The 14,621-nt window shown below is 44.0% G+C and overlaps 1 protein-coding gene across 2 annotated transcripts in view; it reads right to left on the reverse strand.

The window, feature by feature from the left end:
* Positions 1-14,621, reverse strand: part of ARHGAP42 (Rho GTPase activating protein 42) — a 234,145-nt gene that overhangs the window by 82,743 nt on the left and 136,781 nt on the right. Inside the window, exon 4 of one of the 2 annotated variants that reach the window (XM_084783139.1) lies at positions 13,896-13,967. The exons of the other annotated variant lie outside the window; for it this stretch is intronic. Within the exon in view, the coding sequence (XP_084639265.1) occupies positions 13,896-13,967 (72 nt within the window). The remainder of the gene's footprint in view (positions 1-13,895; positions 13,968-14,621) is intronic. 2 annotated transcript variants of the gene reach the window in all.

Raw genomic sequence — 14,621 nt, forward strand, 5'->3', positions numbered from 1 at the left:
GAGAGAGAGGGAGAGAGAGGGGGAGAGAGAGAGAGAGAGAGAGAGAGAGAGAGAGAGAGAGAGAGAGAGAGAGGAGTATTGTATATCCATGTAGGCCCCAATTAAGCATCCAAGGCTATCATCCTCAGAATTTTAATTTTAATGAGGAAGCAGACATGAGTTATGCCGACACCAATACATACGCCATACTGCTCTGTACAAAATACTGGGCATTTCTGAATGAATAACCCGAGTGGAGCAACTAAGTCAGAGAAATAAAATTAAAAAAAAAAATGGTGACTCGGGTTGGAGACAGCGTGTGGACAGGGACAAGTGTTCAGTTACATCAAAGACCTCCAGATCCCAGGCTAAAATACTAGCTGGCTCTCTGAATCCAAGTTTTCATTCAGACTTTACTCTCTTGCCTAATGACTTTCTCATCTGAAAACCGTAGGAACAAAGAAGAAATGGTAAAACGATGGAGGAGACAAGAGACCGTGGGAGAACATAGCACAGAGGAACTCGAACCAGGCAGGAACCTAAGCTGTGTGTGTGTGTGTGTGTGTGTGTGTGTGTGTGTGTGTGTGTCTGTATGGGCGGGGTCTCTGTGTCTGTTAGTCTCTTATTCTGTCTGTCTGTGCCTATTTGTCCATGTGGGTGGGGTGTCTGTGTATTTGTCTGTATATGTGGGTGGGTGTGGATGTGTCTGTGACTGTCTGTCTGTGTGGGTGTACTGGTGTGTGTGTATGTGTTTGTGGGTGGGAGTGTGCATGTGTGCATCTGTGTGCATCACAAATTTCCATACAGTTGAGACAGGACAAGAACGGAGCGAACAGGCAGGAGGTTAGCCCACTGCATCACAGTCCAACACAGGTGGTAAGGGTTGGGAGGCTGACCACGGATCTGGATGTGGGGCGGCAACTAGGCAGACAGAAAGGCTGCCATCTGCTGTCCCAGGAGGATGCCCACAGGCACAGGTATGAGCACCAACCAGACCAAAAGAGACAAAAATCAAATGAACAAATAAATAACTTAGAGCAAACGTCCTTCTCTGACGTTTTAGCAAAGCTTGCCAGGCCACATAGGTGGGACCAACCAGAAGTTGTCATCTGCATGGAACTGATGGGCAGATAAATAAAACTGGGAGAGGTATCCATCAACAGTTCTGTCACCTCGCTGGCCATCCAGAGAGGAAGCCCTGCACAGAGAGAGCCTCACTCCTCATCAGAGAAGAGAACACCACTCAAAGTGGGGCTTGGACCCCACCGTGCATTTGAATAGACCAGGACACGCTTTAAATTTTGGAGAAGGGATTGACTAGTTTGAGGCAGGACCCCAAAACTCCTCTGGGAATGACAGAGATGACAATGCAGGCCCCAGGATCATACTCAGGTTTTGTTGGGGATTTTGTTGTTTTTTAATGTGATGTGATTTGATATGATGTGATGTGATGTGATGTGTGTGTGTGCGCGTGCGTGCGTGCGTGCGTGCGTGCGTGCGTGCGTGCGTGTAAGGGAAAGAAAGACAGTTTATGTCACTGTCTGTGGAAAGCAGAGTGCTATTCCTCAGGCTCCATCACCTTAATTTTTATTTTATATCACCTCGTATCGACCCAGAGCTTGCCAAGGGATATAGCCAGCCACGAGAGAAGCGGGAGGGTTCCTCACCTCTGCCAACCCAGCAGCGACACTCCTCCACCCAACTCTGTACATGGATGCTAAGGAGCACACTTAGGGAGGGCCTTCTGCTCACACAACAACCACTTTGCCAACCAAGCCATCCTGTCAGCCCTGGACCAGACTTTGCACGGTGAGTTACAGGGAGAATTGATGGTTGAGGCTGGGACACAAGTGAGTCCTAATAGATCAGAGGCAAAAGGAGAGAGCTGAGAGTAAGGTCCCTGCTGGGAAGGAAGGAATGGAGGAAGATGCATGCGCTATAAAGACACCAGCAGCTTTCATGCAAGCTGATTGTCATAACCTCAGGAAAAGTCATAATCATCGTTACGTTCAAATCACACAGTTCACACCTGGCAGAGCCCGCATTCAATCCAACACATATTTGTTGCCAAACTGTTTTTTTCTCCTCTTGAACAATCAAATCTCTCCAAGCTCAGACCCAAGACACAGTCAACAGGAAATGAAAATGTTAGTGAAACTTGACTGGGTAATTACAGGAAATATAATAACAGGTTCCCTCCCATGCTCCCAGTGCACAGCAGAGAGGTGCAGAGAGCCACAAGCAGTTGTTTTCCCAAACCAGACCTGTTCTAAAGGACATCAATTACACCCTACACTCCCCTTCGGTCAGGTGACCTCAGACACCACGAAAGACAGTCAGGAAAATGCTAACATGTTGATGAATTTGCATTTTAGCTCTCAGATTCGTTTTCTTACTTGTCTGATTTCATCCATGTCCATCATATACCAAGAAAAATTGAGCAAATACTACTTAACATTTTACTTCCAATGGATTTTTTTTAAAATACAAAAGGCATGGTTTAAAGACCAATGTATTTCCACAACGAGCTTGCTAGCATCACCAGGGAAACCAGTTAGCCATATTTACCAAATAAGGCAATTGTTTTCAAAGCCTGGAATCTTTGTACAGTGAGCTCACCCTACTTTTCACTGGATTTCTAGCGTCCTCACAGGCTCCTCATGGCTCCTACACAGAGTCAGTAAACCGGGAAGCTTCCAGGCCGACAGGGAAGGCATGTCTCCTGAGAGCACTCAGTTTGTCTTCAAGCCACTCCTGGCTGAATGGAGAAGCGGAGGAGGCAGAACCCTGTCCCAGTGCACAGTAGTGAAGAGCAGACTCAAACTAACCCACTGTCAGAATCACTGTACTTGCCAGCAGCAAGCTTTGCTCATTTTCCACTGATGAGTCTAGGCACACATCTCCACAAATTCCAAATTTTCTAACAAATGAATCCACTCAGTTGCTCAATTCCAAAGAAATATTTTTCCACTTTTAACTGTTTCTGTATAGAAAAGTAGTGAACAAAAACAACATTTAAACCTACATTGTATCTCTTAAATCTATGAAAAGAACTATCACTTCTTTTAAACCCAAATTCCATAGTACTGGGGAGATGGTTGTCCACCATATTTGGTAATTCAGATAGGAGTCTGAATGGTGCAACACGGAGTAGTTTTACCTTAAGTTATTTCAAGACAAATAGTTCTTCATCTTTCTCCTCTAAATTGTCTGTGTGCCAAAGTACACTTATGAACAGACAATTGGAAGTTTGTTTCAGAAGAAAGAATTTCATGAAAATAAATATAAGCTAGATAAGAAAATTTGGCGTTTGTGTTGTACATATGAGTTATAACCACCAATGTACAAATTAACACCCATGTCTACCTTTTTAGAAATTGTTGTGGTTTCCAAGCATAAAACTGTTGTGGTTTAAGTATGGGGTGTGTTGCTCATAGGAACTTGTGTGGAAAGCTTGGCTCCACTGTGGTGGAGTTTAGAGAGGGGAGAACATTTAAAAGGTGGGAGGGGATCGGGTTTTTGAAGGTAATTAATGGGACTAGAATGTAGCTTAGAGGGTGGAGTGTTTCCCCAGCATGAAGGATGTCCTGGGTTAACTTCTCAGAAATGCACAAACTGGGCATGCTAGCAACACTAGCACTTTAGAGGTAGAGGCAGAAAGATCAGTAGTTCAAGGATACATAGTGAGTTTTAGACCAGCCTGGGCTACGTACAACTCTGTTCTGTGTACTTTGTCAGGAAGGCAGACGGTTACAATCGTGTGTGACACCTCCTCAATCTCTCCATCTTTCCATCTTCCTTCTTCTTACAGGTGTTCCTTCTCTGCGTGTCTGCTTCCCTTCTGTTAATCTGCCATGTTGGGATGCAGCCAGCAGACACCCTGAGTCCACCAGCAGGATCTCTCTGAAACCTTCCAGACACCAGAATCATAAACCAGGCTGCCAGACAGCCTCCGGTATTTTGTTATAGCAACACAGAATAGAAAAATAAAGATGCCAAATCACCAAATGAGTATTAAATCTGGATGCATTACTGAAATGAAAACTGAGATTTATTTTAAGATGTGATTTTTTTTTTCAGAAAAGGGCCAGAGAGTAAATATATTTCATTCTTTGTGGGCCACATGCTGTCTGCCTTATGGAGCTGCCCAACTTGGCTGATGGAATGGAAAAAGTTAGAAAAGCAGACAAAGGAATGACAGTGGATTCCAACAAAGAGTTCATTTCTGGGCACTAAATCTGGTGTCAGTGCAATTTGAAGCTGGTACAAAATATTACTTTTTAAAATTATCACAAAATTAAGAAATGTGCTAACTACGCACAGCTCACGGGCCACACACGCATAGGCAATGTGTTTGGCCTACAGCATTCAACCTCTACCTTAAAACATGAAATTCATGTTTGAAATAATCACAAGAAACAACTGTCACTGTCAATTCTACATGGTCGGCGGGGGGAGGGCGCGGGGTGGGGGGTGGGGGGAGTTACCCAGAAGCAGAAGAGGGAGCAGCTACCCAAGGTTCATCACAGAGATGTTTGGTAACAGTTATTACCATAACCCAGAGGACACAGATATCCACACTCCCTTTGGGAATTTGCTAAAAGGATTCAAGGAACAAGAGATGGAGCCATACAAAATGGTTAAAGGAAGCTATGGTTTCAATACAGAATGGCTCCCAAAGACCCACTCTCTGTTTTGTCCTAACCTGTAACACTAAGGTGAGAAGGTGAAAGATTTACGAAGCAGAACTCCCTGAAAAGAACTTAGGTCACTGGAGGTGTGGCCTTGAAGGGGATCTTGAGACTCCAGACCCTTCCCCACTTTCTTTTATCTACCCTGCACCAACTGAGCTTCCTAGATGCACGGAAGTGGACACCTTCTCTTGCCAACCACCCTTAGTCATATGTGCAGCCCTGTTGCAGAACACATACTTACTCAGAAGCCCCCACCACCACCATAACCCCCCACGCGTGCACACACACACACACACACATACACACGCATATGCACACCACACAACAATAGCAAACAAAAAACACAATGCAGGGACAGGGCTACAAAGCCAATACAGAAACAGAGGAAGGTGAGAGCTAAGAAAACCTAAGACCTCACATCTACTACAATGAAGACAGAGAAGTCTGTAGCTCACTGACAGCTGGGCAGTAGTAGCTCAGAGCAAAGACGGCAATGAACTAAACAAGGAAGAGTGCCCTCCGCCTGCATGTGCACAGGCTTACACTCACGTGTATTACACACACACACACACACACACACACACACACACACACACTGAGCTCTGGCATAAAGGCTTAGACACCCCACAGATTGTATGACACTGGTAATTTACACATTTAGATTTTAACAGTACAACGGGAAGTCCAGGAGTCTATCCCAAGGACTCACAGCAGTATGCAGTTAGCATACATACTTGGTAAATTATGGTGCAATCATATCCCTTAACGCGGTTCACATGTTTAAAAACTTACAAACAAGAACAAAAGCTCTAATCCTCCTGGTTGGTGTGCACAAAGTGCCTCAGACAGACCATGAATGCTCCTGCCATGACAGTTCCTCATTTCTAGTCCTCTGCTTCTCCTGTCACGGTGGTTTCCCTTTGCACTGATTGGAAATTTTCTTCCAGCATTTTTGTTTGTTCTTGCTGTAGTTTTTGAGACAGAATGTCATGTAGCCTAGGCTGGCTTCAAGCTCACTGAAGCTAAGGCTTGCCTTCTGTTCCTTCCAGGTCTACCTCCGGAATGCTGAGATTGTTAGCAGGTGCCATCTCACCCAGGGCTCTGCCAGTCTTAGACCTGCACCTGCCAGATGCCCACTTTCCACGGGACTTTGCCAGCCTCCACTGCTTTCGTAGAATGTCTGCAGAACACTGCAGTGTCTAGGAGAGGTGACAGCTTGCTAATCCCAGTGACTCGAAACTGGGAAAGGATCACAGTCTGGACATGATCACATCTATCTTCCAAAAAGTCTCATGACTTTGGAATAAAGAAACTAAAACTTTAAGAATCTCACCAAAATCTTTGCTTAGCAAGGGATGGAGGGGCCCTAACTTAAAAGTGCCCAATATGCTATTTTTATCTCATTAAACAATGTGACAGATGGTAGGACATGGACAATTGTTTATTTTATTTTGGTATCTTATGTCTATGCACATGTGTTTAATTAGTAATTTCATGTGTGTGACTATCCATACAGAGTCCAGAAGGAAATCTATGCAGTGTTTAGTTCTCGCTGAAAGCAAAGATGTAAATTTAGTCAGGTGTGGTAGTAAACGCCTTTAATCCCAGCACTGAGGATGTAAATGCAGACATTGTTTTTGTGAGTTTGAGACCAGCCTGGTCTACTACATAGTAAGTTCTAGGCCAGCCAGAGGTACATGGTGAGATACTGTCTCAAATCAAATAAAAAAAAAAAGATTTAAAAGTTTGTCACCGTTTTATCAAGAAACCTATGGCCTAGAATTACCCAAAGCAAGTAGGTCCATTACCAGAAAAGACTTCATTACAAGAAAGCAAATTTGATTCCCATCTGAGCGCTGACCCCTGAAAACTGCAAATAAACTTAATATATGCAACATTTCTCAGGCTCTCCCAGCACAGATTCTGCCACCATGCCAGCAAGGCTCTCTTATAGCTCCTTGCCAACTACAATTTATATAGACACATGGAAACGGGGTTTGCATTTTTAAAAATTATGTACTTGAAACTAAAAATGGATCATGAGGGTAAAACAAAAATAAGACTGTGGGAATGCTTAAAAACATCCTAGGTATTGGAATTCAGCCACGGACATACAGCATCATTCACAGGGACAACAGGGGTAACTTCATTTACAATATAGGTTTGGTTAAATTATACTATGAGCACCTAATTTCTTGTTTTATTTAAATTGAAAATTTAATTTATTGAAGTTCAGCAGAGGGAGGCTTTGTTCTATTCCCCTATTCAGAATGCTAGCTTCATAGATGGTTTTGCTTTGTCAATTAGTAATATAAAAAAAAAATCTAACACATCAGGATGTAGAGGGCTTTTAAAAATATTTTATTTCACATATTTGCATGTTTACTTTCATACATGTATGTGTAACCACATGAGTTCCAGTGCCCTCATAGGCTGGAAGAGTATGTTAAATCCTTGGGGCAGGAGTTACAGAGGTTGTGAGCCACCTGATGTGGTAGCTAGGAATCCAAGTCCTCAGCAGCAAGTGTCCCTAACCCCTGTGCCATCACGTCAGCCTCCACGCAGTCTGAGTGGTGTTGCTGGTCAAAGGCAGAGACAGCTTTGTCCTCGGGTGATGTCACGTGGCTGGTTTTAGTGGTAGCAATGAGGACCACCGGAGCTGATCCCGCAGAAGGAGTTGTGTCGATGTGTGGACACACTATGAACTACCTGCAGGGACAGCACATGGCTAAAACTGCAGAGATAGGTGCCAAAAGGGCGGATTCAGGTCCCAGCCAGAGGCCACGCTCACCTCTGGGTGGCTTTGCCTCTTATTCACTTGGGATTTCAGGTGAGTCATCTAAAAGTGGCAGCGGCTTTACTCTACTCTAAAGCTGCTATGTATGGCCGGGCTTTGCAACTGTGCAGCATGCAGCGTGTCCATCCCAAGTAGTGTCCGTCCAAGGGACCGCTGGCACTATGCAGTCAGCACAGCTTTGTCTCCTGTGATACAGAGTGAGATGAAGTAACCTACACGTGTGACAATCTGTTAATTGGACAAAGGAACTTTGCTACAATGAGAGCCTGGGTAATTGCAACATCTACTCTCAGCTCTAAAGTAAGAGCCGTGAACCACTTGGTACTTACTATGTGGAAGCAGTAAAGCTCAGAAGACAATTAGTGTCAGTTAATTTCTCCTCATCTAGGCTTTGATTACAGGTTTGTGTGACAACATAGAACTTCTATAACCTTACTCTTCAAGTGAGCTCACTAGTGAATGTTCCATCTTTAAAATAAAAAAACAGAAATATTTTTGCATGTGCCCAAATATACTAGTGTTATTGAGCATTCATGGGTGTCCCTCACCTTTGTTTAGGATCTGATCCCACCTCAGCCCATTTACTTAACGGCTCCCTTATCTATAAAGAGTGTAAGTTTTCCATTCATTACTGTGAGGAGTTTACACAGAAAGTGCCTTAGGGGGTGTTTTGTTAATTACTACAAAGGGGAACTATTGGTGTTGTTTAAAAAAAGGCAGTGCATGCCTTTAATCCCAGTACTCAGGAGACAGAGGCAGGCAGATCACGATTGCTGTGAGTTTGAGGTCAATCTGGTCTAGAAAGCAAGTCCAGGACAGCCAAAGCTACACAGAGAGACCCTGTATAAAAAAAAACAAAAAACAGAAAACAAACAAACAAACAAACCCCAATACTAACAATCAAAACTCCTCCACCTCACACATGCACTCCAGACAATGTTACAACTGCGCTGAGAGAGATGACTCAACTGCTAAGAACCTGTACAGAGCAGGGCACGGTGGCACAGGCCACTAATTTCAGAACTTGGAAGGCAGAGGTAGCTGGATCTCTGAGTTCAAGGTGACATTGGTCTACATAGCAAGTTCTAGGACGGCCAGGCTACACAGAGAAACCCTGTCTGGAAAAACTGAAAAGAACATGTACAGTTGTTGTAGAGAGAAGACCTGAGTTAAGTACTAGCACTTGTATCAAATGAGGATATAGTGCCCACCTCTGTCTTCTATGGGTAAGTGCACTGTCATGCACATACACTCGTGCACTGACATGCACATGCGCGCACACACACACAGACTCACACTCATACACTTACATTCACATGCCCACACACATACTCATACTCGTGCACTAACATGCACATGCCCACACACATACTTACACTCATGCACTGACATGCACATGCCCACACACATACTTACACTCGTGCACTGACATGCACATGCCCACACACACACTCACACTCGTGCACTGACATGCACATGCCCACACACACATATTCACACTCATACACTTACGTTCACATGCCCACACACATACTCACACTCGTGCACTGACATGCACATGCCCACACACAGACTCACACTCATACACTTACATTCACATGCCCACACACATACTCACACTCGTGCACTGACATGCACATGCCCACACACAGACTCACACTCATACACTTATATTCACATGCTCACACACATACTCACACTCGTGCACTGACATGCACATGCCCACACACATACATACTCATACACTTACATGTACATGCCCACACACAGGCTCACACTTGCACTCACATGCACATACCCACAAACACAGACTCACACTTGTGCACTGGCATGCACATGCCCACACACAGACTCACACTCATGCACTTACATGCACACACCCACAAACACAGACTCACACTCATGCACTGACATGCACATACCCACAAACACAGACTCACACTCATGCACTTACATACACACACCCACACACAGACTTGCAGTCATGCTTATAATTAAAACCATAATACAATTTTTAAGAAAAGAATTGCAACACAAGGAATTGCAGTCAGATTCAAAATTCTATAAAACGTCTTATTATCTGCCTAGAGAATTCAGCCATGATGGGTTTTGCTACATAATGCTCCACTGGGCAGCATGAAAACCATCCCAGACCACTATCTATGGGGCCTGCTAAGAACAGGAGAGAATGTAAGGTGTAGGCTGCCAAACCCACGGTGTGCCCCATAAACCACCTGCCTCCACATTGTCCACTACGCCTCACAAACAACTCAAGAAAGCTTTAGCGCTCAGACCGTCTGCAGTTCTCTAAGATCCTCTAAAGGCACCTATACACACAGGACAGCAGGCACGGTGCAGCCATTTTTTCACATGGACGGATTCTGTGGCTGTGACATAAATCTGACAGCTCAGCTTGGATCTCTCTTCAAGATGCTACAAAGCAAAGTGGCATGTGCAAGGCACATTTAAAATAACAAACAAAAGGCTCAGAGACAGAACTATACCCTACTACGGGCAGAACAAAGGCATGTGTGTGTTCCATTACAGTTTTCAGCATGAAACCAGGGGCGAGGAACAGGGTCAGCTTTGCAGTGACAACTGCCGCATTTTTAATTTCCGTATGAACATCACAGAAGGAGGCTCACGTGACTTCCTTTAAAATCTTTCAAAAATGACACTCAGCGTCTTAGAAAGCATATCTCACAGAAATGAAAAGATCTTTCAACTTTTATGGCCAGTGCTTCTCCAGTTGCTTTTATCTAGAAAACTAGTCAGTGTTGAACACCTAGTGTGTGCTGGGGAACCCAGAGACCAGCACGGGAATTATATGAACTAGCTGGGTTTGATGTGAGTAAGTTTGGTGACACCTAAGGTATTTTTGTAATTAAGATGTATTTTACGTAATCATCTATTTTCTAATAGTAAAGAAAATTGAATATTTCATGAAAGAATCTTGTGAAGAGCAGCATGGGAGCCTGGAAGAGTCAAAACACTGCTAGTGTGGGGAATCTCATTCTTCTCCTCCCTGCGCCACATGGATGTGCTCAATGAGAAATGGGCCCTGGTCCTCCTTTAAGTCACTTCCGTTTCAAAAATGTGTGACAACTACAACTGTACATTGTATTGTTTCTGAGACATAAAGTTGTTGACTAAGAACTCAGGGGCATCCAGATACTATGGCAGATGCCTGTCGCGTTGGCACTCCGGAGGTTGAAGCAAGGGGACTTACGGAGCTCACAGTCGGCCTGGAACCAAAACCAGGTGTCAGGCCAACCTAGACAGCCAAGCACGGAGCTGTCTTAAAGGAATGGAAAGCAAATGCAGAGCTCTGTCTACCCCAACAGTCAGGGAATCTGCAGAGGGAAAAGGATTCGCGGTGAGGCTGTGGCTTTGTCTTGCATCTGTTCCATCCGGAAGCAAGAAGGAGATTTCCAGCAGTCAAGGACATACACCATGAGTCATTTTATTCCAAAAATGGCTCCAAAGGCTATTCAGCTTTCTCTGTAAGAATGCTACGCTGGATACATCCCCACACTGGGAATTCTCACTCACAGGAATTTTTCTGAATACCTACTTTCAGTTCATGTTTGCAGACTTTAAACCACCAATGTCATGAGATAAATTAAACCAAACATTCAGCCCAGCCCACAAACACATGTAAGAGAGCTAGCCTACACAGAACTCAATTCTTCATATGCTATCAGAGCGAGAACCTTCCAATAAATACATCCGTGACAACTGTTTATAGATAAGGCTTCTAATCTCCAGCTACTCAAAAAAAGCAGGAGTGTCTCTTGTCCTCCAGTTTAATCACCCGTCATTAATCTTCCTGAAGGGCTCTCTGGCACAGCCTGTCTGTCTCCTTCCCACAAGTGGAACTCACTATGAGCCCCACTTTCCACAGTGGAGGATCAGGTGTCTCAAAGATCCATGGAGCACACACAGAATAAAAGTCTGTGGTCAGGGCTCTGATCCACGTCAGCTGAGCGCTATCGTCTGGCTCTGAGGCCAGAGACACTTGATTCAGTGTTTTCCACTCCTGTTCACAGGGTGAACAAGCTGTAGAGTTCGCTGACTGCCATGGAAGATTCTAGACTCAGCCACGTCCCAGTCTTCCCATCCAGCTGCCTAATTAGCCTTAAAATATTTGTGGGAAATTCCACTGGACAGACTGAAAGGATGCAGTGCCTTTTGGACAATTAGGTTCACATACCAAATAAAGAAATCCCCAAATAAATAGGCAGTGAGACAACAAATAAGATGAACACTGTCACGTGCGCTTGCTTCACACTCCTCAAAGAAAACTAATACACAGACACTTGCTTTTAGTTCACGTTTCCTCTTAGTGAAAGCACGGGGCACTTGAAACAGAATCAACATGACAAGACGGACCAAGGACTGCTGCTCACAGTGTCGCTGATTTCATAGTTAACATCCCAGCTGGGGGATGACAGCGTAACATCGTCTGGTGTACTCTCAGCACTTCTGTGCAGTGATTGCGATGTTCACAAAACAAAAGAGCAGGTACTGCTGCTCCTGTTTCCACGGCCTCAGCTAACGCAAAGCCTTCTGGGGAGAAAGCAGCGACCCACAACTGAAATTACCTCTTGCAGTAACTTATTATGGGGAACAAAGCTAAGAACTACTTAATCCTGTGAGAGGGGAAATTGTTACTTGTCAGTGAAAAAGGGGTGTTAGAAAAGGGCCCGAGTGAGGATGTGTGCTTCCTGATGCTGCCGTAGGACTTCAGAAAGGCAAGAGGAAGAAACACTGCAGCAGAGGGTAAGAAGTGAGCGAAAATATGAACACTCAGGTAGCTGCATTCGGAGGAAGGCAAGCCAGTGCCTGTGTCTGGTGGTGGGTACTGTGAAATGGAGCAAGGGGCCAACTTGTGGGAGCTATTATTTGAATTAAATATTCTATTACTGTCACAACCACTGAAGGCCTCCTGAGATGGAGAATAGCATGATCCAACACAACAAATTTTGCGGACAGATTAAAGAGGGGAGGTGTGTGCCAGCCAGTGGGTAAGACATGACATTATTCCAGCCAGAACAGATGAAAGAGAGGAGAGAAAATAGCCCCACAGAAGAGTAAACACTAATGCTGGAATGGAGGAAGACGGTTGTCACTAGCTGACTACATCAGAGTCCAACACAGAGCCGAGCAAGGAGAACACGGGGTGGGGGTGGGGTGGCATGCTAAGGTGGGGTTCAGTGGGAAGGGGAGAGAGTGCTATATTAAAGTACAGCATACACACATCAGAAGTTGTCAAGGAATAAAACGTACAAAAGTGAATTGACCAAAGATAATGATTTTCCTTGTTAAGCCCCCACATTGTAGGTGCCTACCTGATGGGGAAACGTAAATCTAAGACGGTGGATTTCACTGAGCTAGCTCATCAGGAAAAAGTACCTGCTGCCGAGGTTGATGACCTGAGTCCAATCCCTGGGACCCACAGAGAAGAAGGAGAGAACCAGTTCCATCACGATATCCTCAGACCTCCACATGCTCACTATAGAGTGCGCATGCACGTGTGTGGTGTGTGTGTGTGTGTGTGTGTGTGTGTGTGTGTGTGTGTGTGTGTGCGTGCGTGCGCGCGCGTGCATATGTCAATAAGTAATAAGTAAATCAGTTTCAAGATTAGGCTCAGAGAAAATGTAGCTGGCCCATAACCAGTGAGCAGTAATACAAAGGCTTTATGTTAGATATATTTAAAGTTTTTCCCACAAAACCTTCATCATGATCCCCAATTTGATCACTTCTCATTGGTGGGGAGCCCTGGAGGGCACACAGAGGAAAGGAAAGCAGGCTGTCCTGATGAGACCTGATAGGCTGTGGTCATTTGGTGGGAGAGGAGGGCCTTGTGGACAGGGGAGGGGAATAGGGCGGAAGAGGGAGGGAGGGTGGGAATAGGAGGACACAAGTGAGGGGCTAACAATCGGGATATAATCTGAGTAAGTTATAATAAATTAAAATTAAAAATACAAATCCCTTCATCATTACAAAACAACAGTTCATTTTAAGGTATCGATGAGGTTTTCAGTATATAGTAGACCTAATATTTTATTTTATTCCCAGTAAGAACAAAGCTTCTTTTCTTTTACAAACCCCCATCTTCACCCTCTCTTGAAAAGAGTTAATTCCCAGCCACTGTGGGCGCAGGAGGAGCCACATAACACACAGCCATGTTCTCCACTCAGTAGATTATCATTTATTTTTAAAAAGAATTCCAGCCTTTGTAATAGGCTTGCTCTTTTTAAAAAAAAATGCTTAAAATGATGCCATTTTACACATGAAAAACATCTTAAAATAGAAAATATTTTAAAAGGCCATTCTAACTTTAAAAACATTAACATCTGATACTAAATCACCTTGAATTATCAGGAGAATATCTAAAGCATAAGAAAAAAAGTCACACTTACTTTAGCTGCACCAATTTGTTCTTTTCGAAATTTCTCAAGGGGTGCAATTAGCACATCATTAGCATTTTGAATCTGAAATTAAAAATGCACATTATTAAATACCATACAACTTCGTGGCAATAATACTGAAGACGGTAACCCTTATTCAGCTTATTGAATGCAGTTTTTGTTCCCTAATCTGTTCCTATAAGAGCATCTTACATTTCTCATGTGGTAACTGAGTGGGTTTTATGTATGATTTCATTTAATAGTAAGAACAGTGCGGGTCACATGAAAGTAAGCACGTACTTTACTGAGACTGTTTGTGATGTTTATGTCTCTTCTAAATTTTAACTAAGAAAGCAGCATCTTGGATATTACATTACAAACACCTTCAATTACACTGGCTTAACTCCACCACTTTGAGCATCATCCTAAAACCAGTATAGCTCTTCCACATGCCACTAGGCTGCTAGAATATTCCTCTTTTGCAATGAGTTTCCTTGCACTTGGGATTTGTCTGAAGGCTCTCGTGGTCTTTCCACACTAACTAAAACAGTATCTGATTTCCTTTCAACAAAGAGAGCTTCATCTCCATGTTCCAAGTGAGGAGGCTCTTGAACTTTAAAACAGGTAGGCCTTCCATTGTGGGTGGGTAAGAATATGGCAACGGAATGTAGGACTGAGGGGCCCAGAACTGCACAGAGAAATGTCTAAAGATGATAGGGCACTGCAACACACACACAC

The sequence above is a fragment of the Acomys minous genome (assembly GCF_964271855.1).
Source record: "Acomys minous genome assembly, chromosome: 5".
Lineage (NCBI taxonomy): Eukaryota > Metazoa > Chordata > Mammalia > Rodentia > Muridae > Acomys > Acomys minous.